The sequence below is a fragment of the Siniperca chuatsi genome, linkage group LG6 (genome assembly GCF_020085105.1).
Source record: "Siniperca chuatsi isolate FFG_IHB_CAS linkage group LG6, ASM2008510v1, whole genome shotgun sequence".
In the NCBI taxonomy this organism is placed as follows: Eukaryota; Metazoa; Chordata; class Actinopteri; order Centrarchiformes; family Sinipercidae; genus Siniperca; species Siniperca chuatsi.
The window spans coordinates 14,421,911-14,447,290 of NC_058047.1; the positions used below are offsets into that span (position 1 = coordinate 14,421,911).

At 39.6% G+C, this 25,380-nt stretch overlaps 3 protein-coding genes across 5 annotated transcripts in view; 1 reads left to right on the forward strand and 2 right to left on the reverse strand.

Annotated features, from left to right (window-relative positions):
• xxylt1 (xyloside xylosyltransferase 1) overlaps window positions 1-6,698 on the reverse strand; it is a 33,335-nt gene extending 26,637 nt beyond the window's left edge. Inside the window, exons 1-2 of the mRNA XM_044201116.1 lie at window positions 6,125-6,698; window positions 4,819-5,459 (exon numbers count right to left, since the gene is read on the reverse strand). Coding sequence (XP_044057051.1) covers window positions 4,819-5,355 — 537 coding nt within the window. The 5' untranslated portion in view covers window positions 5,356-5,459; window positions 6,125-6,698. The remainder of the gene's footprint in view (window positions 1-4,818; window positions 5,460-6,124) is intronic.
• A 1,236-nt stretch (window positions 6,699-7,934) lies between these two features.
• LOC122878377 (serine/arginine-rich splicing factor 11-like) lies at window positions 7,935-17,198 on the forward strand. 3 transcript variants are annotated; one of them, XM_044201111.1, is made up of 12 exons: window positions 7,935-8,297; window positions 9,799-9,932; window positions 12,683-12,792; window positions 14,111-14,200; window positions 14,407-14,453; window positions 14,535-14,668; window positions 14,950-15,031; window positions 15,189-15,302; window positions 15,620-15,709; window positions 15,871-15,942; window positions 16,035-16,212; window positions 16,405-17,198. In XM_044201111.1, the coding sequence occupies exons 1-12, from the start codon at window positions 8,176-8,178 to the stop codon at window positions 16,612-16,614; spliced, it is 1,383 nt and encodes a 460-aa protein (XP_044057046.1). In that variant the 5' UTR covers window positions 7,935-8,175; the 3' UTR covers window positions 16,615-17,198. The 3 variants fall into 3 exon arrangements, with proteins under 3 accessions (XP_044057046.1, XP_044057047.1, XP_044057048.1); XM_044201112.1 differs by lacking the exon at window positions 7,935-8,297 and adding an exon at window positions 10,164-12,421 and having other exon boundaries at window positions 9,794-9,932; XM_044201113.1 differs by lacking the exon at window positions 7,935-8,297 and adding an exon at window positions 12,302-12,421 and having other exon boundaries at window positions 9,803-9,932.
• A 467-nt stretch (window positions 17,199-17,665) lies between these two features.
• Window positions 17,666-25,380, reverse strand: part of LOC122878376 (ankyrin repeat domain-containing protein 13C) — a 29,781-nt gene continuing 22,066 nt past the window's right edge. The window contains exons 9-13 of the mRNA XM_044201110.1: window positions 25,048-25,209; window positions 21,270-21,349; window positions 20,670-20,768; window positions 20,083-20,183; window positions 17,666-19,902 (exon numbers count right to left, since the gene is read on the reverse strand). Of these exons, the coding sequence (XP_044057045.1) occupies window positions 19,772-19,902; window positions 20,083-20,183; window positions 20,670-20,768; window positions 21,270-21,349; window positions 25,048-25,209 (573 nt within the window). The 3' untranslated portion in view covers window positions 17,666-19,771. The remainder of the gene's footprint in view (window positions 19,903-20,082; window positions 20,184-20,669; window positions 20,769-21,269; window positions 21,350-25,047; window positions 25,210-25,380) is intronic.

A 25,380-nucleotide genomic window follows, 5' to 3' on the forward strand; every position in this document is an offset into this window, starting at 1 on the left:
TGATTTCAGTTTTATTGTTGAGGTGGATGATTACCTAAAAACAGGGCATCAGCAAATACAGAGACTAGGTATGAAGACTGACACAGGGAAAGCTCATCAGTGCACAGTAAAGGCTTACGTTGGAGTATTTCTAAGGCCTAAAAGATCGACTGACCACACAAGTCCATCGGTTTGACTAATATACTGTGTGCTGTACTGTACTTTTTTTAGGCATACAGTTTATTTGGGCAGCCCACCCAACTCCAACTGCCACAACCCAAAAAACAGATTTCTTTTTGTGTTTATATTTTCCATTTAAAAGTGCAAATTAAACACAGTTGATGGCAGACGGCTATTTTGTCATGTTAGCAGATGATTGCACAAGAAGACCAACAGTCATAGTTTTATCTGTGCCATGTAAAGAATTACTTTAAGATGTTTTTTGAAATAGATTAATTTTAGAAAGCACTAAATGTAGCCATTTTCTTCGATAAAGGGACCAGAACCAGAGGAGTTTAACGACTAACCAGCCTGGGAAACCGAGATGCTTGAACACACAATTGAAGCTCCGCTGTTTTAAAGTAGCAGCAAAGTTTAGTCTAAGTACTAGTTACTATTTTATACTAAAGGACCTGTAGTGTGTGAGGGACAAGTTAAGGACCCACCCTTTACTTGAGCACAAATGAATTCTCAACAACTGAGAAGCAGTTTGACGTATTCTGAAATGTTGCAATTAAGTTAGAATATTTTGCTCACAGACTGTTGCTTTTAATGTGCTTAAGAGATCACTTTGTATTTCAACAGGAACGCTCCTCCCCACCCTGCTCCAACCCAGATTTTTGGACACATTGACAAGCGGCAAGTAGCCAAACAGCTTCATTTATCCAGTGATAAAACAAATACTGTTCTGTTCCGTTATCTATACTTCTGATACTTTTGGCATTCAGTGTATTTGGCCAAGTAATATTATTTGTTCACAAACAAAACTAGCTGCACAAAGTTAACTTTAGAGGCTCGACATGTTTGGCAGTCATTGGCAAGTTGTACTGTTTTTTGAAGGGACGCTAGTACTGAGCAAAATTTCCGTTATTGACTTTTGTGGCCAGACTTGCTTGCCACGACTTCTACTGAACAGAGGATGAGAGGGGGAAATTGAGATGTTTAAGCCTGTATACTCTTAAATACCGAATGAAAAATATTACCAGGAAAAGCTTTTTATGTACATAACTTAAAAAACAACAGTATCCTTTTATTTAGACAATTATTTCCCTATCAATAACATGTATTGTCTTTGTGTGGGCAGGTTTTTAAATAAAAATCCACAAAAATCATGCACACATCTTTTAAACTAATCAAGGTTGCAGGAACAAAACAAAAGTTTACAAAGTACAGTGAGAACACCTGTCCACCACAGACATTAAGTGTGGTTCTGGATCCACATACATGGTCCTAAGGCCCCCCAAAGGCCTTTATAACAACGTGATTCTATTTTTTTTTTTAAATTGACAGTTGTTTTTGTATTTACTGGAGTCTACTAAATTACCTGTTATGTTATAGCAGGTCCCTGTTGTCAGTTACATAATATTTTAAAATATACACTCCTTAAAAAATTATATGAAAGTGAAACATTTCATGAAGTGATGGCTCGAGTGCAGAAAGACTGCAGTATGTTGTGTCATAAGGACTGTGTGAACGCTGGTCAGCAGTAATGAGTACAGCCCCTGGGCAGTGTGACTCAGGGCAGGCTGTTTGTTGCGAATGTCAAGTGGGTCAGTGAATTTACCACAGCTGGTGAAGTGATGGCTGCTAAAATTCTTGCATAACCACTGTCTCTAAACCTCATACTCCTTTAAGATAAATTATTAAAAGGAATGACACTCAAGATGAGCAGACAAGGATGCCAACATGCTCATATACACGGCCTCTGTCGGCCCCTGGGGAAGTCCCCGTCCCATCTGTAACTTTGGCAGGACTTCTCTCTCTGTGTGCCTGTTTGTATGCACATCAGGAGAGACAGAGGAGGCAGAGGCTGTACTTGTGTCAGAACAATATTTCATTTAATTATCTCAAACCATGATGTTTAAAAAGCACTGGTCTGGGTTGACACCATGAGAATGATAAAACCACTGGGCATACAGCCTGCCGGTTCAATCCAGGCACAGTTTGAACTTAGGGAGCATGTAACTTTGATTTAAAAAAGCACAAAGTTGTGTAAGAGATTTGTAAAAACATGTTTCCCTGGGCCACTATGTACTAACTAGAGCCTGACTGATACATCAGCATTGATATTTTCAGTCACTTTTAGCTTATCACAGATACAGATACAGATGCAGTATACTGGCATCAGCGCACATGTCAGCTGATAAGTAGAAAATACTGCAGTACAGACGGCTAAAGATATGTCTTTTTAATTAGGGTTTTTGGGGCATTTATTGCCTTTACTTGAGAGTGGACAGTAGACAGATCACAGGAAACCAGGGGACAGACAGGTGTGGAACGAGAACGGCATGCAACAAAGGTCCCTGGCCAGAGTCGACCCGGGGACATTACCCCCAGCCAAAGATATGCTGGAGATAATTTAGAAGCAGTTGCCTTTTCATAATTTTTTTTATAAAACATTTTATTTTTCAACTGTAAAAATGTGCTGCTCAATACATATGTTGGTCACAATTCTTTAATAACCATTCTTATTAAAATTATAGCCCAACCGCTACTGAATTTGAGGCAGATACTGATCAATATTTTGATAATAAAAATATCAGCAGATTGCATTTTTTTAAAACAGAAACGCATAACATAAACAAACAAACAATCTTGATAGGGATCCCTTAGATTTGTTTTTTGTGATCAAGCTACATACTGAGTGGACATTTTACAGTTGAAAAATCAACATGTCAGTGCTCTCTGGTGGACAAACTACATAACAGAGACACTGTTTCTAAACTACCTAAAGCCTAGTTTGGCATTTCTGTACAGCAATTTCTTGTTACTTATCGGCTTACATATTCACCAATACCTGTATACCCAATATATGTATTTGCAATAAGCCAATATCTGCCTCGCAGATTTATCAGACTAGCTCAAAGTGAAATGTTCCAGTTTTAGTCAGGCTCTGTGATGTGCACTTGAGAGCACACTCTACCAATAACTAACAGCACCATAGCCTTAGGTAGATCCTCTTCTAAACTTGAAATATTTCACAATATCTACACTGAGCTCAGTCTGAGTAGAGAGACTGAAATGAACAGGAAGCAATCTGACCAACAGGCTCAAAAAGTGCCAAGATGCCAAGCTGAGCAAACCAAAGCAGGCATGGGATCAGCCTAAGCTAATACAGAGCTGTAACATCCACACCAGATGTTGTGGATGATAAGACATTCCTGGGGGAAAATGCCTAGCTGGTGAGGAAGATTTGGAAAGGGATAAGTCATTTGTAACAAGTTTATGATCTTGTGTTCTGTGAGGAATACAAAAGAGGAGAAACGGGGCAGCACATTTCATGCAACAGAAAGAGCAACACAGAGGGGACATAATCCTCTGTTTTGGCGGAGAGAACACAGTAGGTTAGGGATATCCCCATTAGTGAGGGATCAGTTTGGCAAGCCAACACTGCCCCCATGTGTTTCAACTTTAAACAGCACGATGTCTGAGTTTGTATGCTTCAAACGAAGTGCTTGTCAGATTGTTGAACAGCGTCTGAAACCCCATCATCCTCACACCACCTGGCCAAGTGTATGGAGGCGTGAAAAAAAGTCAGGACTTCAACTTCTCTCATAAGCGCTCTAAAAAAACTATTTCTGTCGCTTTTAGTGTGAACAAACGAGTGTAACACTATGAATGCCTTCCAGCAGAGACTGTCCAAAAGTGTGTGCCGTTATCCTTATTTGTATGACTATTGGGTCTCACCCCTGTCTGTGACGTCAGGCTTTTCACCTCGCCTTCGAGAACACTTTTGTCTTCAGGCGAAGTCAGACGACGTGTCGCACAACTAGTTTGTTTCAAGAATACACTGAAACACTGAAATATTAAAATTTGTTTTCTATACATTAAAAATAAAAAGCTAATTGTTTTTAAAGATGTCGTTATTTCTGTCTAACCCATTTAGAGCTGCCTCCATCTCAAAAAATAAAATACACTACATAAATACCACGCTCAAATAAAAATAAGAACTTGAGGACTCTCTAATTGCTGGATCATGAGAATTTTGGGAGCTAAAAATTGGGTCACATGCCAAAAAAAGTAAAAGTAAAAAAAATAAAAAATTTAAAAAAAAAAAGTGTTAACCAAATGTAACATTATTTTGACCACACCCACCCAATGTTGGCAAAATACAGTCAGTAAAAATGGTGTGTTTAGGTGCTAAAATGTCTCTCCTAGTCAGAAGTTAACTTGTGAATGCCCTTTTACATTTGATTTAATGTGTTGAATGTTGAACTAACAAAACTAAATAAATCTGCATCCTCTGAGAAACGCTGACTCTGCTACTGGTCCGTCAGACAGCGTTGTGCAGTTAAAATACAAGACAGATGCAACAATAAACCAAATAGTCTAATAGACGTGCCTCTTGGGTGCTGGTAAAGTACAAAGATCTTAATACTAATACTAGTTTCCTTTTATCTGCCCTCACTTAGCTCAATAAATACATACTTTATAATGTAAAAAAAACTAGCCCACTATCTCAATAGCATTACTCAAGTGATTTCAGTGCACATCAAATGCAACTTTATTAGAAATGAAACCATCATTAAGTGAAACATTGTGAGGATTTCTTCTTCTCATCTTGAAATCAATAGATAACAGAGCTATGGTGTGGTGCAAACACATTTTAAGACTGCCTACCTCATACTTAAACGTTGCATCAAGGAGAAATTCCTGCAACATCTTCTCTCCCAGTTCTTTGCTGGCCTGGTCGCTCACAAAATGAAGAACCAACACCTCTCCTTCCAGGAAGTTTCCGTGCTTAACCATAGACAACATGGCCACCCTGAACTTGTCCTGCAGGCTCCGGCTCTTGTCCACCTTGGTGAACATCATGAGTGCGTGGTAGCGTTGGTCAGCAGCGTCACCGTCCCTTTTCCTGGACATGAATCCCTCGCTCTCTCCACCTACATCTCGCTCTTCCTCTCCTTGCTCCTCAGACCCAGCTGGGTGTGAGAGCCCAGTGTCCACAGTTAGGTCTGCATCGTTTCTGTTGGTGTTGTGGCTGGCCTGGGTGTGCTTGATCCTCTTTGTGGTGCTGGAGAAGTTCTGCCTCTCTGAGCCAAAGTAGTAAAAAGCTACAACAGCAAGTGCAGCAGCCAGGAGAAGCACAAACTGATAGGACCTGAAAGTACTGATCCTACCCATGATTCTGGCTACCAGTCTTAGGATGCCCATATCTCCCTGTTGGTGTCATGAGAATGGGGGTGTACATGGGAAAACATTCACCATTTTGTGTCCTTCCAGTTCATAGTTATTTTTTATAAGTTGCCAACATTTTCCTGTAAGAGAAAGAATGCTCATTTTAGTCCTTCTGGCATGTTACCTATACACCGACTTTAAAATAATTACAAGTATTTATTCAGTCACTGAATTTTAGCAAAAAAAGATTTAGTGTTGAAAACATTCCTTGTATTTTTTGTTAAACTGAAAAGAAAACTTCAAAACATCCTTTTTAAATGCTCCCCATACCAAACGGTTTGACATCCACAGCTTTATTACAATCCAAACTTCACTTTGAATAATTTCCTGTACTGGCCAACTCAGGTATAAACAAAACAGCCAATTTAATTGATATCATTTCAGCTGTGGGTAATCACCGCTTCTTCTCTCTTCCTACTATTACACTATCCCAATACATGCTTTTTTAACTAAGCAGTTTAAAGATGGAAATGGGGTGCTCCTTTTATGGTTGTTGTTTTTTATTCTATTCTAGTCATATTTTACATATTGTTTTTTAAGCATTGCCAATTACACTTTTGCCTCTCTATATATCATACATAATACTGGTTTCCCAGAGCTCTGCGGGCAGTGTTTTCATACATTTCGCGCCAGTGTTGCCCCGTACACACTGACGCCTACAAAGCTAAACTCCTGTTGTTACCATGCACATGCAAAAAATATAATTCACCTTAACAGAAAAAAGGGCAGAAGTGCATCTACTTGCCTGTCTCATGTCGCTGATCTCTGCAGTTCCATCCTGACAGCTTGTTCGGGGATTATACCGTCCTGAGTTACTGGATCCTCACGTTTTCGAAGCAATACAACATTAGCTAACGTTACACCGACATTTAACGACACCGTTTACGTTCATGGGAAGCCATACAATCAAAATATCTGCAGTAACAAACACTACAGCAACCTGTTGACATGCCAACTGGCAACGAGGATGCTAAGTTAGCAAGTAACGACTTAGCGCCTAGATGTGGGTCGTTGAGTTGCCCTCTAACGCTGTTTGTTTAACCCGAGCACAAAGCCAAGCACGGTTTGATTGTCTAAAATTACCGATGTATCTTTTCCATACATCTGTCGTTTTTAAACTATTACGGTGTTTGCATGGCTTTGTGATTTCGAAAGGAAAAACGGCACAAAAAAAGACCTTTTGGAGAAAGCACTAGCTAGCAGCCTAGCAACAAAATACTGTGACACAACCTTAACCACACCCACTTTGGGTACAGCCGTATTCCGAGCCATGCTGCCTTCAGGTACAGTTGGACAAAATGTCAGTTGTGATTTTGACATATGAAAGACTCAGAAATTATGAGACTTGGCTGTAAAGGAATTTAATGTTCATTTATTAATTTCTTTATTTTTAATTAACGATATTTCCCCCCCCGTTTGTGTTCATTTAAGATTCTACAGTTTGAATCACACTTTTAAATCGTGTCTGATAGATTCTACTCAGTATTTAGAATTACCAAAAACTTCATTTTGTATCCCAAACATTGTCTGAAAATAAATAGCTGTTCAGGTTGTTTCTTCTAACTGTTATAGTTAAAAACAGAAAAAACAATAACATAAACAATTGATCATATACTGCACATGATGCAGTATCATAGGTGGAAGTCAACTAAGTACATTTACTCAAATATTATACTTTATTTGACAGCTATAGTTATAGTATTTTACTAGAGCTAGACCGATAAACAGGCCGATATATCAGCCGATACTAGCTTATTGAAAATATATCAGTATTGGTGTATATGTCTGCCGCTAAGTAACAAGAAATTGCAGTAACGTTGTTCCCATAGACTGTAAAAAACAATAAATAATTCTTGGCTATTTATGCGCCATCCAGGCGAAAATTAGCGTGTCTACCCGGGTGTCATGTTTCTATCACTGCCAATCGGAGCTGGAGCCGATAAATAGCCGTGACTACTGCAAAGTAATTTGACCCGGGAATGAATGCTGATTGTACCCTTTCCCACTGAAGACAAAAGCCAGATGTTAGTGGGGGGTTTTGTCCAACGTGAAAGGGGCTAAAGTCACGATTCATAGAAAATCTAAGGGATTTGTATCAAAATTGTTTTTAATGTTATGTGTTTATGCAAAAAAAAAAAATAATCTGCTGACATTTCGTTATTGGATGTTTTAAACTCACAAATATTGACATCAGTATCAGCCTAAAAAAAAACAATATCAGTCAGGTTATAGATTTTACATATAAAACACAATATTATCTTTCGGGGGTGCCTGACTGTGTGGCAGCCCCATCACTCTAACACCTCTCCCCAACAACTGCATGTCTGTGAGTGTGTAAATAACAATGGAGTGAAAAAAAGTGTCATTTCCCCCAAGGGGATTAATAAACTGGTTATTCTTCTCCTAAGATATGATGCTAAGAGTATTTGTAAATGGGGATATTACTACTTTTACTTCGCTAAAGGATCTCATTACTTCTTTTCTCTTCTCCACTTGAATGGGACAATGCGTGTTTGCTGGGGTAAAATTCATAAGTACGAGCTTACAAACTGCACGTGAAAGCAGCATCGTTGCCTCACGACATTTTCGGCAGCGGCATTGTTGCGCTCTGCTCGCGGCCGTCGTGTGCTTGTCCGCAGCAAACGTTAAACACCGTTTATCTACAGGAAAGATGCTAGCTTTTGCATTCGCCTGATGTTGTTTTCCTCGTAAACGATACCTAGCTCGACTTTTTTTGTTTTAAATTCAGGCACGTTGCTAGCATAAAGCGAGCTAGCTTGATTAGCTCTCGCGAACATGAATTCCAACACGCACGTCATTCAGGTGACAAATGTCTCCCCGAGCACAACATCCGAACAAATGAGGACTCTGTTTGGATTCCTCGGAAACATAGAAGAGCTCAAACTGTTTCCACCTGAGTGAGTATCCTGAACTATTAACCTAATAGGTAAAACGTTGTCTTACCTAGCTTACGCGGCTCACGCTAGGCTCCTCTTGAGGCCTGTAGGGTCGAGTAGGCCTCACTGCACAACATGCGAATGCTAGTGTTTGCCCGCGCCTTAAGTGAATGCAGCAGCAGTCAGTCCCCCCTAACGTTACCGCATGACCAACATATATTGATATTTTTTCCTTTTCTCGTGTGTTTACGTGAGTGATTTAGCACAGATTAAAATTCCCTCTTTTTTCATAGACGCCGGGATGTAATTCAAGTTTCCGAAACAGTTAATCGACTAATCGTTTGACAGAACATTAATCGGTTAAACTTTGGTAATCTGCTAATTGACTCCGTTAAAAAGAATAAATACTAGGTCTTCAACTAAAGATTGTTTATCGTCTGTTAATCTGTCAATAATTTTTGACGAATTGTTTGGCCCATCACAAGCTCCAAGGTGAGGTCTTTGAATTACTTGTTTTGTCTGACAAACCGTCAAAACCCCAAAGATTTAAGTTCACAATGATAGAAAACACAAATAAAGCAGGAAACCCTCACGTTTGAGTAATTGAAAATTATGTAACCTTAAGCACATAATTTTTCATTTGATAAATTACTGTTACACGATTATAATTGCTTATCAAAATTGATGCCAACTTGTCAGTTACTTGACTAATTGTTTCAGCTCTGTAAAACATTAAACATTAGCCTGTTTAAGCATCTTTGCCCTTTTCTGTTTCACATGACTGTAAATTGAAAAATTTGTGCATTTTCTCTTATCCCCAACATTTTACAGACCTAAACAATTAACTGAGTAATTGGAAAAGTAATTGTCAGACAAATCAAGAATATCAAACACTTGCAGTCCTGGATATAAGGGCTACAGCATTTTCTTAATGTGTAAATGCTAATTTAAACAAAGTGGGGAAAACAAATTATCTTAACGTTAATATTGTTTTGTCAGTGACTTCCTGTTTGCAATCCCTTGGGTTCCCTATATCCACTTAGGATGCTTATGAGCTACTGCAATACATACTTTACAGTATTTCAACATTGACCATAATAGGAAATAATTTTTCTCTGCTTTGTATTTTCCTCTATCGATTTACACCTGGCTTCTCGGCAGGTAGGACATGTCAAGGACTGTGACAACAACATAGTAACAATTTAAACATAATTTCACTTACAAGGCAACCAGTGGGGAAAAAGATAAAGGTTCACAGCATCAGTGATCTTGTTTCTCAACAGATTGTCGATGAAGAGTTGTGCTAACACTGCAACACTCTATAAATTAATATTTCTAAGATACCTTGTTGGTCTAAGCAGAGGATGTAGAGATCAGTGAGTGGACAAGTATGTATAGCCCACAATCCATTATTAACTTAGTTGTCCCTGAGGACACACAACTCATTCAAGTCAGTTTGAAGAAGGTATGTTGGGTCTCCTTGTTTGTATTCTTTGCGCAACATATCTGTATCTTTTTCCAGTGACTCTCCCTTGCCTGTGACTTCACGTGTGTGTTTTGTAAAGTTCCTTGAGTCTGAGTCGGTGGGAGTTTCCCAACACCTGACGAACACCGTCTTCGTGGACAGAGCCTTGATCGTGGTCCCTTTTGCTGAAGGTGGGTGTCTGTTTAATTCCTGTCTCACTCACATGGCTATCTCTGAACAAACATCACAATGTGTAGGTTGTTTTAATAGAATTACAAACACTACCTGACCAAGCAAAATTAGCTATGCTTTTCAGTGCTTGGCATTTCTACGTATGTAAAAGGGAAATGTACATTTGTGTCCATGTCTCACAATCTAGCTGTAAACTTCTCTCTCTGTTATTTGTGTTGTGGTTTTCATAGTGGACAAGTCATTTGCAGAGAGCCCCTTCCTTGCTGGCTGAAAGTGGTCCTCTGCTGCCATCAGGAGATTAGAAAAAATAATGGCACCAGGCTCGCAAGCCCCCTTCTCTCTCTTGTTCAGCAGTAAAATATTAACTCTTTATTTTTTTTCTCTCTGTTAAAGGCATCGTTTCTTTAAAAAATAAATGCCACACAACTCTAAAGCAAAATGAGGGGGTGGGGGAGAGGGTGCAGGGCAATCTCAATTCTTCACATGTTCAAAGGATTTGAATATTTTTTTAATTTTTTAAATAAAATGTATGTCGAATAGTAGGCATGCACCAAACTAGGGATGCCCCGAGCAGATGTGCTGGATCGGTATAGAGGCCGATCAGGACATTTTCTAATTAATTGGTATCGACTTCAATCTTGAACAACTTCTGATCCTCTGTTTATATTTTAACCTTTTGCCCGCTGGGTATGCCAGTTGCCAAAATGTCCCATTGTGCTTGAACCAATAAACATCAACAATGAGAGCAACATCAACGCTGACAGCATGCATCAGTGAGAAACGCCACTTTAGGTTTTTTGTTTTTGTTTTTTAAAACTATTGCTTTTCCTCTATCAGCAACATTTTGCAGGTGTTATACACCTCTAAAAGATCTGCAATTGAAAACTGCATTTAAACTTGGGTATACTGTGTAATTTATGTTACGTAGCATACATGTAGTTGATTTCCTGCCACAACAGATCCACACTGACACTCCTTTGTCCATTGATATTATGTGCAACACTGTAGGAAACCAACCCTGCACATACACACTGGTGTTTTCAGTTACTGGCTGATTAGACCTAATTTTAGGTTTTCAAGTTGTTTGCTTAGGTCACCAAACTCCAGGTGTAAGTAACCCCGCCCTAACAGATGCAACAAAACTTAGCACTAGGGTGAGGGACATGTCAATCAAGCACAGTCTTACAGGTCCACACAGTCCCGAGGAGAGGTCTAATCAGCCAAATAACTTTGCACTACAAAGGAAAATGTAAATACTGGATCGGGACTTGGTATTGGCTGAATCCTAATATTAAATGGCTCAGATCGGGGGGGGCGGGAGATAATGTTCGGGACATCCCTACACCAAGCACAAAGCATGCAGGATAGATTAACTAATCAGCTGTGCATGCTAGAATAGATTTTGAAGGTGTGTGCCATCATCTACAGTTACTTTCAGCAGATGTGGTGTAAGTTAATTAGCGCATAATTTGGTTATTAATAATGATAAGCACACAAACTGCCTTTGGCATTTACTTGCTTCATGTGCCAAAGCCTTGTATTATTTTACACTGTGCATCTGTATTTCCAAATTTTCACTAACACACAAGAGATAGAAGTAATTTTAAGCCTCTGCTTGATGTTGCAGTAAAAATGCTTTTTTATTGACCCTCTCCACACATGACTCTGAAAGAGTTGAGTGACTCTCACGTTTAACAGTGGTGTTTCTTTTGTTGTTGTGTTTTACAGTTCTTTTTCCTGGTTCAGCCAGCCCTATATACCAGGCCCTGCTGAAAATGCCACCAACAGTTTTGTCTTCTGCAGCCTTATCCTGTTTCTCAAGTGTCCTTTCTGTTGTGTGTGCGTGTGTGTGTGTGCGTGTGTGTATGTCTCTCTCTCTCTCTCTCTCCCCTTTTTTTTTTACAATGTCAAATGTCAGATTAAAAAATAGCCTGTTTTCAGATTGCACAACCATGGATGATCATCCCCATAAGATTTTCCCTTTGATTTTACTGTTTGGTTTTTCTTCAGCTTTGGGCACTTTTTTCATGATTTTATCACAGCTTTTGCTGGCAGTAGCCCATAACTGTTTAGTGCCGTTTGTTTGACATTGTTTAGTGTTTTTTTTTTTTTTTTTTTTTTTAGTGACATACTGTTGGCTAATACCTAGCAGTACTGTAGCTTGTTAGCAGTACTTTATCTGGTTGCCAAGTAAGTTTTGTTGTGGTGGAATTGTACAAAGTAACCACCAACAAAAGCCCAGAAAAGGTAATATGACTGAACCTTTTCTGTTGTTGTAATGGTAAGTGATGTTGAAATGTACCCTTGTGTCTACACCCAAATCATGAACTTTGTTCTCTGTATCTCAATGTTTTTGTGTGCTTTATAGCGAAGCAGCCGGCGCGAGTCGCTTGTTCATAAAACATCTAATGAAAGTTGAGAGCACATCCCACGGGACAACTGGCTGTGCTTGCTTACGTTTGGTTCATGACTTAAAAAACAAGTACAGGTGATAAAATCTTGGCAGTGTTGACCACAGTGTGTTATTGTGACTTTTAAATTCATAGCTGCTAATCCTACAATCATACTTTCACAAAAAAAATCAGGGATCAAGATTTACAGACAAGACAAAAAGTGGATTTTTTTTATTATTTTTTTATTTTTTTACTACAGAGTAGTTAGACTGAGGTGGCTTGTCTGCAAGTCTTGTCTGAGTGTTTATCGATGTCTTTCTTGGAGCACGTACTGAAATGTTGTTGTTCTTCTCCAGGAGTCATTCCTGATGAATCTAAAGCTATGTCGCTGCTGGCTCCAGCCAATGCCGTGGCAGGAATGATGCCTGGGGGAGGCCTTCTTCCAACACCCAATCCTCTGGCAACAGTGAGTATTGACATTAAGTTTGAAAACTTATATTGTGATCATGATCTTTGCAAGTGCAAATTTTGGGTTTCTCTTTTTCTATTGCTATATGAGTCTCTTTGATCTTAAACATAACTAATTGTAAGTCAAATTATAGTTTATGTAAATAAAAAATAATAATTTTAAATGTCCACTTGCATTACTCCAATTTTCCAAAACATGCCATATGTTATTAGATTCCTACCCACCAGGCAGCACTGTGAATATCGGCCTTATTTGTAAGAGCCTGTAAACTCTTGGTGGCGTGTTCCAACACCCAAAGTTTAAGAATTGCATTTGATTTATTATTATGAGTTGAAGAATGGAAAGGGAACTAGATGCAGAAGGAAATTGAGAAAAATCCAGTTATTTATATTGTTTTTGTGTAAAAATCAACAGGAATGCAACCAGGGTTTTTCCTGGCTCAGAATGGGCCTTTGGGGGTCCGTGTACAGTTAGGGCTGGGCCATATGGCTTATAAATAATCTCTATTTTTAGGCTAATATGCCTCGATATACGATATATCTCGATAAATGAAATTGGGACTTTTTATTTTTATTTCTCACCTAGCTACTGGAAATACTTTGGTTTAGGCGAGGGGTGCAATAAAACGGCTTTTATTTTCTGAGAAATCACAGGAAGTCCTTTATTCAATCTAATTTTATTTATATAGCGCCAATTCATAACAGAAGTTATCTCATTGTGCGTTTCCTATAGAGCAGGTCTAGACCGTACTCTTGATAATATTAATTACAGAGACCTAACAAATCCCACCATGAGCAAGCATTTGGCGACAGTGGCAAGAAAAAACTTCCTATCCATTTAGCGCTAGCTTGACAGCGGAGCGTTCAGGCCCAGTCAAAACAATGCAGTTGTAGCATGTGCGCTAAAATATAGCGACTCTGGATGAGAGAGGAGGTGACTGCTGGAAGTCCTATTTAAGTTAATGTTCTGCTTGTTAAACAGTTGTTTAATCAAAAATGTATCAAATACATTTGGAGATAATTAGAATTGCTTTTTTTTTTTTCTTAATTTTTTCTCTCAAATCTTATCATTTTGGCGCTGGCTAAAACCTCTTTGGGGGGGTGCCAAAAATATCCCTATGCAGGAAAACCCCTGGTAACATGCAGAGAGGGTGGTTTAGTGGTTATTTAGTAACACTGATGTAAATAGGCACAATAATTTGGAACACACTGCAGATAATTAAGACATGATGCTGGATGCTAAATAAAATGTTTGGTGGCTAGTGCTGTTAATTAGCTCTGCAGAGTATCTTGAGTGTTTGTGTTCGTTATTTCAGATGGGAGGGACACCATTTGGAGGTCTTGGAGCTCCCAACATGGAGCAAATGGCTGCCATGGGAATGTCGGGACCTAACATGAACCCCCAGGTGAGCACTTGATCCATCACATTCATAGTTGCAGCATGATTTGTTGGGTCTCTGTAAATATTATAAAGAGTACAGTCTAGACCTGCTCTATAAGAAAAGTGCAATGTAATAACTTCTGTTATGAATTGGTGCTATATAAATAAAATTGAATTGAATGTTACAACAAACCTTTCTCGTGTTTAAAATCCTCCTCGTGTCTTTTTCAGGCTCTTTCTGCAGACTTCCTGAAGCTCATGCAGTCCATGGACCCCAAGTAAGAAACTGTACACACTCTCATCCAGGATATGCAAAACATTCTTTTGAGAAAGATCTAAATAATTGATGGCACTTGCAGGTTGAATCCATTAGCGGCCGGACTGAACCTGAATCCAGGGCTGAAGAATGACGCCTCCAATAAGGAGATTGAAGAGGCCATGAAGAGAGTCAGAGAGGCCCAGTCTCTAATTTCTGCAGCCATTGAACCAGGAAGTGAGTGCTCTGTTTCCTCATGTCCCCTTTGCAGAATACTCTTAGCAGGACTGTGTCAATGCCTCTTTAGGATTCTGAACTTTAATGTAGACTGCTTGTTTTATTTAGCAGTTTATAGTACATTATAGCGAGTGAAAACGCTAATGTACTGTTTAAATAAAACATTGTGCTGGAATTTAGTTCGGCTGTGGAATATTTGTTCCATTTTGTGAGCAAAAGGTCTCTGCTACCTGGTAGGTACTTAATTTGATCTGTTTTTTTTTTTTTTTTTTTTTTTGCAGATAAGAAAGATGACAAGCGCAAACATTCCCGCTCCCGTTCGCGCTCACGGCGCAGGCGCTCCAGATCTCGCTCAAGACACAGGTAAAGATACCTGCATGATGCATTCTGTCCCTGGACTGGCAATATCAGATGTGAACGAGATAATGGGCTGTGGTGTCTACACATAAGACATGAACAGCATATTTCATTTCTGGCAATAATATGTTGTTTTAAATGTGCCGCTTCTTAATTTTGGCAGACGTTCGAAGAGCAGGTCTCGGCGGAGGTCCCATTCCAGGAGTAGGAGGAGGTCCAAGAGTCCACGGAGGAGGAGGTCCCACTCCCGGGAGAGAAACCGCCGCAGTAGATCTAGGTCAGTATCTCCACTACAGGACCAAAATAGCTACCATTCGTTATATTGAAATGACCACGTGTTGACCACTGCTGCAGAAATGTAGCCGTAGTTGTAATCTTGATTTCATTATTGTTTTTTTTTTTATTTTTTATTGTTAAACCTGGTACTTTCTGAATACACAATACTTTGCAAAAACTTGCAAGAGTTGCCAGTACATCCAGTTTTGTACCGTTGGCACTGAACAGCTCCACTTTAGAGACTAAAGCAAAGTCTGCTGTTTCCTGCAATGTGCTGCAGTTTGCTAAAGTTGCTGACCTTGCTCGTGTCTTCATCAGGGACAGGAGAAAGGAGGAAAAGTCTAAGAAAAGGTCAAAGACTCCCCCCAAGAGCTACAGCAGTGCGAGGCGGTCACGGAGCATTAGTCGGTAAGTGGTCAGAGCACAGTGTTCTAGTGAAATACAGGCACACATGCCAGTCACAACAAGTGTACTTCCTTTCAATTAATGTGATGCTCTGCTATATTCACAACAACAAATAACTCTTTTTTTTTTTTTTTTTTTTTAATGGTTTTATTACTGTGTCCCAGGAGGCACCGGCGAAGCCGCAGTGCATCTCGGTCCCCAAGGAGGAGGTTGTCCAGGTCTCCCTCGCTCAGACGGTGAGTTGTTGTGCACATTGTACATGCAAGTCATTTAAGATATAATTTTGGAGTACAACAACTTAAAAAAATTATCCATTTGTCATGTTCAGTCACAAGAAAGAGAAAAAGAAGGACAAGGAACGTGAGAAGGACCGGGATAGAGAGAGGAGGGAGGACAGGGACCGGATCAGAGATGAAAGAGAACGCTCCAGCAGTAAGAAGAAGAAGAGCAAAGACAAGGAACGAGATCGGGACCGCAAGTCCGATAGTGAGAAAGGAGACGTTAAGGTATGTTTAGAGCCTGGAATTTCATATCGAAATTATTGCCATTTAATTGAACATCAGGCGGCTACATTTCATGTGATTTTACTGAAATGCACATTGAGAATGAAGAGCATCTCCCAACAATGAGCTAATGCTAGAATTTTGTCAGCTTCTGAATTCCCTTTTTTAACACTCTCACTTAAATTGTCTTGACAGGTGACACGGGATTACGATGAAGAGGAACAAGGTTATGACAGTGAAAAAGGAGAGGAGGAGGAGGAGGATGATGAGAGGAAGAGTGACTCAGACTCTGCTTCATCCCCCAAAGGCCAGGAGGACATGGAGAGATCTGAGGGCCAAACCCCCAAAAAGTCCAAACTGAATGGAGACGATCACCATCAGGAAGACATGGAGATGAGCGACTAAGAACATCCCGAACCAGACCGTGTTATCTTTCCACTGTACTCTTTTTATATTTTTAATACAGGCCACAACATGTCTGTGCCTGATTTCTCAAAGTACAAAAAAAGATGTTGTCTTAACTGTAGAATTATTGGGAAGGGGGTGTAGAAGGAAAGCAGTCAAATAATTTTTGTAAAGACAAGAAAACAAGGACTAAAATATGAATAACGAGATGGTTTTAAATTGTCAATGCTATAGTTTTTCAAGATCCAGTTGTTGTTTTTTTTGTTGCGTTTGTGTTCAAACTTTGTCTTCCTGACAGTAGAATACACAGCATTTTCCGCTAAAATGTAAATATTTTACTAGTCGGGATTGAGTCCTTAACTTGTTCAGACTGTTAGTCACCCACCACCAAATTCATGTTAAGTTTTTTGTTAGCTGAACCATTCTGCTTTAACTGTACTACACCCAGTCGTATTTCAGCTGACCCTTCCTATTTACACCCCTTTGTAAGTGTACACTGTAGATTGAAATGTGTTGTTGCAATGAATTACTTTGTCTGCCAAGGTTTTCCAAAGGAAACTAATAAAATTGGGTCAAACTGTCAACTTATTATGTCACTAAGAAAATGTGGAAGCGCAAGTTAAATATTGGGAAATACGGTTCCTGTAACTTCCTGGAGTCTACGCTGGTTGCCTGGCAACTGCAAAGAGTGGGAAAAAATATGCAACACAACCGCCCATATAATGGTAAATTGTCTATTTTACATTCTGGTTTTTGTACGGATTAAACAACCACGATATAACGCTAATTTGTTAGCGGTGCTGGTAAACAGATTTCTATTACCGGAGGACAGAGCTAGATTAGCGTTAGCTGTTTCCAATCGTTGTGCTAAGCTAACTGGCGGCTAGCTGTAGCTTCATTTTAACGGACAGATATGATTAAAAACAAGCTATAACGTTAAGTCTTATCTACCGCTAACTCCACCAGAAAGTGTCGACCTCTTCTGTTAAATTAAAAGGCTTTCTTCCGTTACAGGAGGTTATGTGCGTAAAAACATGGAGTCCAAACTCAGTTGGATATGTGGAACTTTTATTTTAGTTAGTACATTTTATATGAAAATAGTGTCGCAGACTCTTACAACTGTTTTTGCTGTACAACGGACATGTAAATGAATGAATTTTTTACGTAAAACATGGAAAACTTAAGCAGCTGAAAACAAGAAGAAGCATGAAATCAAATATAAAGCGTTATATTAGTGAGGATGCACACTTCCAGTAACGTTAGCTGCATTGGCCTCTACGGAGGAATATAAAAAATGAAATGTACTGTTTGATTTGGTTATACCGATACTGAATATGGATATATATAAGCAAATTGTTCTAACACTTTGAGCCAACACATCTGTGTAGCACACCTTCATTTTAAACTGCAGCAGCAGGCAACTTAAACATGAGCACAACACCTGTTTGTATCAACATGATTAAAAGCTCATGAACCATAGCAGCAGCTAGAAACACTCTTTCAGAGTTTAACTTTTCCAGCCTCCAGTCAACACTCCCAGGACTTGTACGCAATTCATTTCCCGAGGAACCTTGGTGTTTTGTACTTTTCACCCTGTGGAAATGATTGATTCCACAGGGTTCCACACATCTGGAGGAGGTTCATACGGTTTATCAGATATAGTGGGAAGGGAAATAATGACAGGATAATTCAGAGATTATTTTTTTCTTTAAAACATTACAAGTATGTACAAAAATAGCAACTGCCACCTTGTTACAAACCAATAAACTCAAATTAACTCATGTGACGCTACATAAAAAAAAAAAATCCACAACTCTTCCTCTTGCAGAGGACATCTTAAACTCATCAGCACAAAGAATAAGAAAAGAGGACGTAAAAGACAAAAGCAACAACTCTCAAAACTTGTATTTACATACTGTGCAGGGGAAAAGCCTGGTTCTTATGTGTAAAAATGACATGAATGTTGTAGTCATTCATTGATTCCCTAATGTCTACTTACTTTACAATCCCCGTTTTTCTTCCTTTAGCAGGATTGTACGGTTTGTTACATAGTTTACAAAAGGTGTAGTATGAAACAAAAGGCTTGAACATCATAACTTACACTTGCTGACAAACACTCAAACAAACGAAGAGAAAACTTTGTGGTACCATAAAAATTGCAGCATTTCTAGCGTTGCCTCCATGAAACTATAATATTTCAAATGTAGGATTAAGGGTTGAGTATCACAAAATGAGTGTCTAAACTCAGCTGAAAGTCGAATGGCTGTAGTGGATCTAAATAGTGCCCAAAAGTTCAGTGATGCTACTCCATGCCCATGAAAATCAATGTTACACACACACACACACACGCACACACAATTTAATAATTTGTAGAGTTAAAGTGGAATTCTGCAAAAACTGATTTTTAGGTTTTTAACCTACAAAAGAAGCCACTTCACCTGTCACAGGTGTGCATTTGGTTAAATACAATTTTATGTGTCATTGACCCCAAATCTAATTTTACAAAACTGAAATGATTTCCGCACCTTGAGAATTTTTAAAAATCTACCTAAGTAGGAAAAAGAACCTAAAAAGTAATTTTTGGGAATTCCTCCCCAATGTGTCACACAGTAATATCAGTGCTTTACTACGAGTCAGTTAAAAACATTCCCTTTATAAACATTACTTACATACTTAAATACATAGCATCAACTGAACTGGTTGTCTGTCTTCTGCTTATACCCCGTATACAGAAACTCACCTGCTCTGCTGTCACTCGTTTGAACTTTCACTGATGAGAGGTTCAGACTCTCGGCTCCAAGTTACTTGCACTTCCTGCCTCGGCTGCTGGATTAAACCAAATCTGAAGGTGAGAGTAAGAACCTGCAACACTACGCTTCAAAAAAACACTTTGTTAATACGAGGAGACGTCGACCTCTCTGCCGCAGTGGGGCTCCATCATCAGCTGATGACGCCATTTTTGTCATGTATGTCAAACTCTGGTCGTCTTGTTGCCGTCTGTATTCAGGGTTGGGATGGGCGCTGGAATCCACAAACTGTCAAGAAATGATTACCGCTGGTTTTTTCCCTCCAAGTTTTCCTTTTGTAATTCAAAAAGTATGTTTTGTAGCACATGGTTGCCTCGTTGCACATTTGTTTCCTGTTCCAGCTTGAGAGGTTAAAGGTCAGGGAAGCGGCTAGGGTCTTCTTTATAGTCGTTGGGAATGGTAAAAATGGACTCATCAAACTCATCATAGCGAAACTCCTGAAATGTCACGGTGGCTGTGATCGTAGGAAAGACAGGGATGTCTGCAGGGAGACGAACAGAATTACAAATTATGTTTGCAAATCTTAGATGCATGCTTTGAAATTTTACACCAGTATGCAGATTTCTTTCCATGTTTTAAATGAGGAGGAGAAAATATCAAATGAAAAAATCCCTTTCTATCTAATTTACACAGTATGCTTCTTTGAATTACATCTGCTTACCGAGTTTGACAGGAAAGCCAGGGGGGAGCTTCATCTGAACAAACTCCCTGAGTTTATTAAAGTGCTTGAAGGGTGCAATCACCTCCAGAACGTTCAGTAACCTGAGGGAGAACGAAACCAAAACCAACAAATGGTTACAGGTTACAAATAAACTTATGGCTGAAATACACACAAATATAAGACTAATTTTACTGGTAAATATAAATCATAAATTCTTAGATATTGGCATATTTCGTTAGACTTGTTAGATTATATTTTAATTTATAATTTGCTACTTATATCAACTGTTCTAAGCTCCACAGGACTGAACTGTAACACGTTGCTGATACACAATCACTCAGTAATTAGAAAGTTAAAATAAAAACATTTCAAAGCTTTTAAAAACAGAAAAACAGAATCAAAGCCAGAAGTCTTAGTAAATACAAAGGAAATAAATTCAAACAAAAACATCTTTATGTCATTTGCTCAAACGAGTCATTTCCCTTTCTATCACCACTATGCACATGTCAGGAGAAAATAACAGGAGGGAAGTTTGGCTCCCTGCTTTTTAGTAACAGTCTGGATGCCAAGTTAAGGAGAAGACTCACGATTCAATGCCCAGAGGGAAGTCTTGACTCATGGCTATCGTGGCTTTGAAGTTTTTCTTGCTCTCTTTGCAGACCAGCTCTCTTCCTAGATGAGGTGCTCTGAGGGGAGAGAGAAACAACAACCAGTCAGACTGTAATCTCACGATGAAGGCAGCTCACTGAGGAAGAGTTTACAGCTTGTTATTATGCAGAAATCTTCCATATGTATTATAGTTTTAACTCACTCTGCTTTCTGTCATTCATGTCTTCTAAAACAGTAACTGAACACGACCCTTATCAGTTAAAGGAAACAACTGGTCCTTGACAAGTGCAGATTAACATTTTGTGACATAGAAACTCAGATTTTTGCATGTGGAGAAGACAATGTAGTCTACAATCTGCATGGAAATTACACAAATTACAATGATACTGTAGTAATATATTTGCTATAGAAATGTTATTTATGTGAAGTCTAATTTTCCATTCTTTAGGAGAGGGAAGCTAAAATAATAGTGCTTCATCTGAAAGGACACTTAGTTCCTTCATTCACAAATATAATATGTCTATGAATTAACATTAATGGTCTGGCTTCCCCTGTAAAAGTCTAAAAACGACACCTACTTTCCATTGTCAGCAGCGATGTATTCTTCCCAGGATATAGTGTTGGGTGAAGGGGGAGTCAGAGATTGCCTCCTCGTCGGCTGAAGAGCAGAAAGAAAAAAAAACCCAACACTTTAAAGGGCAGATCAAAAGACTAAACTATGGCAGGGTCACACATAAAAAAACACAAAAATGGAAAACAAAGTTCCAAAGTGACAATGATGGCAGACAAAACAAAATGATAACCCATTAAACTGAGAATAGTCTAACATCAAGTTTAACTATCTGTGTTCTTGAAATCTGTGAGCTGCCAACTTCTGATCAACAGCCAATCTGACAAAATTCATACAAAGACCTCATTTAAGAAAGTGGGATCTCTTTAATATTATTTTAACACTTTATTCTATCAAACTTTCTTAATTTACTCCCACAGAGCAATGCCATGCACAGGCCACTAGAGGGCCCCAGTGCATCATTAACCCACAGTAACCTCTGGTTGGCCTGTTAAGCCTCTCACACACACACACAGTATAACTGAATTATTATAGTTTAGTACACCACTAAACATCTGTAGAGACACAGGAAATGCTTCCAGACAGGATCAGTGTTAAACATCTTAAACTATCATGGACGAATGTATTGAATGTATAAGCCAAAGGATGCAGTGCATACAGTACACCAGGATGCACACAGCAGGATACTGAGAGATCATGATAAGTAAAAACGGGGCCAGCGAACGTACGTTTGCTTCCACTTGTTAAAAAAAATGTGATTACTGGAAGGAGTTTCCCCCTCATATCAAATAATCTAAGCCTCCTGAGGAAAATGATCTCGACTTCCTGAATAAACTGTAAGAGTTCTCCTTCAGCGTCAGTTTATTTTAAGATCAGACAATCTGTTCTTCCTGACCCTGAATTAGAACTTGGATGAGCTCCATCCTGTTTCTCCTAAAATTGACTTTCTCCTAAAATGAACTTGCTGTTCTTGCCAACGTTCACACCAGCTGACCTCTCTTTTGTAAACTGTGCTTTAATAAGGCAACTAGGGCAGAATAATGTGGGAAAATGTTGTGGATGACGAGACACCTGTTTGTGCCAAGAGACAGATCTATGTAGTGTGAATTGAAAAATGGAGACAATGTTTTCCTGCATTCCCACTGACACTGCCGTCATCACAGAAATGTTTTGGTGTTTTCACTGCGGGCCGCGGCCTTGCTAAGTGCTCGCTCTCTCACACCGCGTGTATCACGTGTTGTTGTGATGAGGACAGAGTACACACAGCCTGCGGAGGCCCTGATCTGCTGGTATGCTGGTCCCACCCCTCCATCATTCCATGGCACCAGGGGTTTTAGCCTTCATCCATGTGATCAATAGTGTCAAGCCCTGTTTGAAAGCCCCCCACGCTTCCCTGTGTCCACAGGCGCAGAGCTGACCTGCTCTCCCTCGCTGTGGTAAAAAAAAAAAAAAAAGCTACGTCACAGCAGCTGCTTATTTTCACCCTCACCCACTTCCATGCATCATTTCCACTGGGGTGGAAGGAGAAACTATTTCCACATCGACACCCACTAAAACACAGCCTTTTCACTTTAAATACAAGTGGGCACTGATTCAAATGAGTGTAAAGAGACTGACAAACAACAGAGGACACTGTGATGAGACAAAGCACAAGCACAGAACAAGAACGAGTCGACAAAAAACAACCGAGCAGTTAAAAGGCACCCATTGAGTGTTGAAAGGCATTGTCTTCACTGTGTGACTGGCTTTATGCTCAGTGTTTAGACAAGGGCTTGCTAAGCAAAGTCTGGAACATACTGTAGTGAAGGGTGGGTGGGAGAGTCATCCCTGTGAATAAGGTGCAGCTTTGTAGCTTTCACCACTAGGTGGCATTGCTGAGACTCTAATCCATGCATATTGGAAGAGGAGCGGTGGTGGACCTGTCTCACAAACAGTGATCAGGGGCAGCTGTTCATTCTGTTTTCATGTCCGAAAAAAATAAAACATCAAAGAAACAACAGCGGGGAGTCAGACAGGAATTTTTCAATAAACCATGCAAAGTTGACGGCCAGAGTCTGGCAGGAAGTCCATGCTGTTTCTACAAGATTTATCTTTGTATAGATACAGCAATGAGAACTGTGAGGTTTATTTTGTTTGAGACTCATACCCCAAGGTTCCAGCGGGACAGGACAGTTTCAGGACTGGACTGGTGGTTACGCTGCAGGTATAAGTAAACAGGATGTTCATTGACAGAGCAGTGCTCCAACTGGTTCTCATTTTTACTAAAAAGTTCCTAGCAGTGAGTCACAGAGTAACTTTAAAAGTGTGCAGCTGCACTCTATTAGCCATCCTTTCTTTTATGTTTTATGCTAAGAAAACCTCCAAGACTTGTTTCTTTTTGATCCAGGATGTCTGTGACTGTCACAGCAAAAGGTCCAACAGAAGGGAATTAAAAACAGTGCAGGTTTAACAGGTTTTCTGGCTCACCATGTAACTTGAGAATCTATAAGAAAATAAACTGGAATCAAACCTGTAGAACTCAGCAGTGATTGTCAGTGCAAATAGGCGCATATAGGTGTTGTTTGCACCGCAGGAACTTTGCTGGGGGACCAAGAACCTTTTGAGGAACTCAGGAACTAAACCTGCATTTCCACCAGAGGAACCAGGGACTAAATTGAGTTCCTGTAAGGTGAAAAAAAGTCCTTGTAGTTCTTGCCAGATGTCACTGACTGACGAGGGGCTGATGTTTATTATTGTTCATTCGTTAGAAAAGTAACGCTTTGTTGTTGGCTTCCTAACTGCTTTGACAAAGCAAGTTAATGTGTGCGAGAGTGAAGAGAGAGCTAACAAACTGAGAGCATGAGAGAGAGAGAGAGAGAGAGAGAGAGAGGGAGGGAGCTGCGGTCAAGTGAGGTAGAGAGTGAATGAGAGAGGGAGCGGTGATGAGAGAAGAAAGCGAGTGAACAAGAGATATTAAACCTTATTTGCTGACAGTTTCATGGCAGTAACGTTCTAAAACACTCAGCAGATCGTCTACAGTGGTCTTCTGGATTTCCTCCTCTGCATGTCTCCTTTTCATTTATTCATTAAATAAACCCAATCAAACATCAGAGACATGCTACAGTAAATACAAAGAACAACAGAATCACTCTGTTATTGTTTTCTCTGTGTGTAAATGTTTAAAATACTGCTGTCGATCTAATTTATCTAATTTTCACAGTTCTTCAGATGCTGTGGAAACGCAAACAGGAATACAGAAAAGAGACTTTCAGATCCTAGTTTAGTCCCTATGGTTCCACAGTTCCTGGAACTTTTTGGTCAAAAAGGACTAATAATATCCAATCCATGAAACACTTAAAAACAAGTCAAGGTGGTCCAAATTTTAGAATACAATAAGTCAGAGTGATCAGAAATCTTTAAATCTACAGTATCCTGATATGTTGACCCTGGGCACTCTCTAAAAGTATAGAATTTATGTAGAGTCAGCTACATTACAGCACTATGGGAATCAGTAAGGATTCAGGGTCTTTTTTTAAGGATGTCAAGTTGGATGTTAGCCATATTGGCTCCCATGTAATGTCATGTTATCAATGCGCAGGTTTCAAGCACCAATCTATGATAGGATGTTTGTGATGTGATGCTCCATGGGGACCCATAAGCGCAATAAACACATCATGGGTGATGATGGTGGGGGCGTTATGGACTGAGGCTGTACATTTGATTTAATAGCCTTCTCTCTGCTCTCTCTCCATCACCTTGCTGAAATGACAAGTGACAATCCACCATATATTCGGTGCCCGACTCACCTCAAAGTTCTGCTCTATGAGATTCCCTCCTTTGCTCAGGCTCTCCATGATGGCTTTGTTCCTCAAGATGTCCTCCTCGCTCAGATGCTCACGTCTCTTCCTGGACTCGAGCACCAGGCCGTTCACAGAGTAGAAATCTGCCAGAAAGTTTCCCACGCGCTCCTGGAGGTAGAAGAAAGAGTTAGATAAGTCCCCCCCCCCGCTGATTCACCAATTTCCCTTTTAAACACATGTCAAAAGTTCGAGAGGATAGAAAGCAATACCAACATAACTCATTCACCGCCTTCATGCCCCCTTGCCTTGTCTGTGTTGATTTTAACACTAAGCCTATCA

Bases quoted from the DNA above. Each gene is read 5' to 3' on its own strand.
- LOC122878377 (XM_044201111.1), top strand. From the start codon at position 8,176: ATGAATTCCAACACGCACGTCATTCAGGTGACAAATGTCTCCCCGAGC. The intron at 12,793-14,110 runs GTGAGTATTGAC...TCGTTATTTCAG, and splicing joins CACCCAATCCTCTGGCAACA to ATGGGAGGGACACCATTTGG. The intron at 16,213-16,404 runs GTATGTTTAGAG...TTGTCTTGACAG, and splicing joins GTGAGAAAGGAGACGTTAAG to GTGACACGGGATTACGATGA.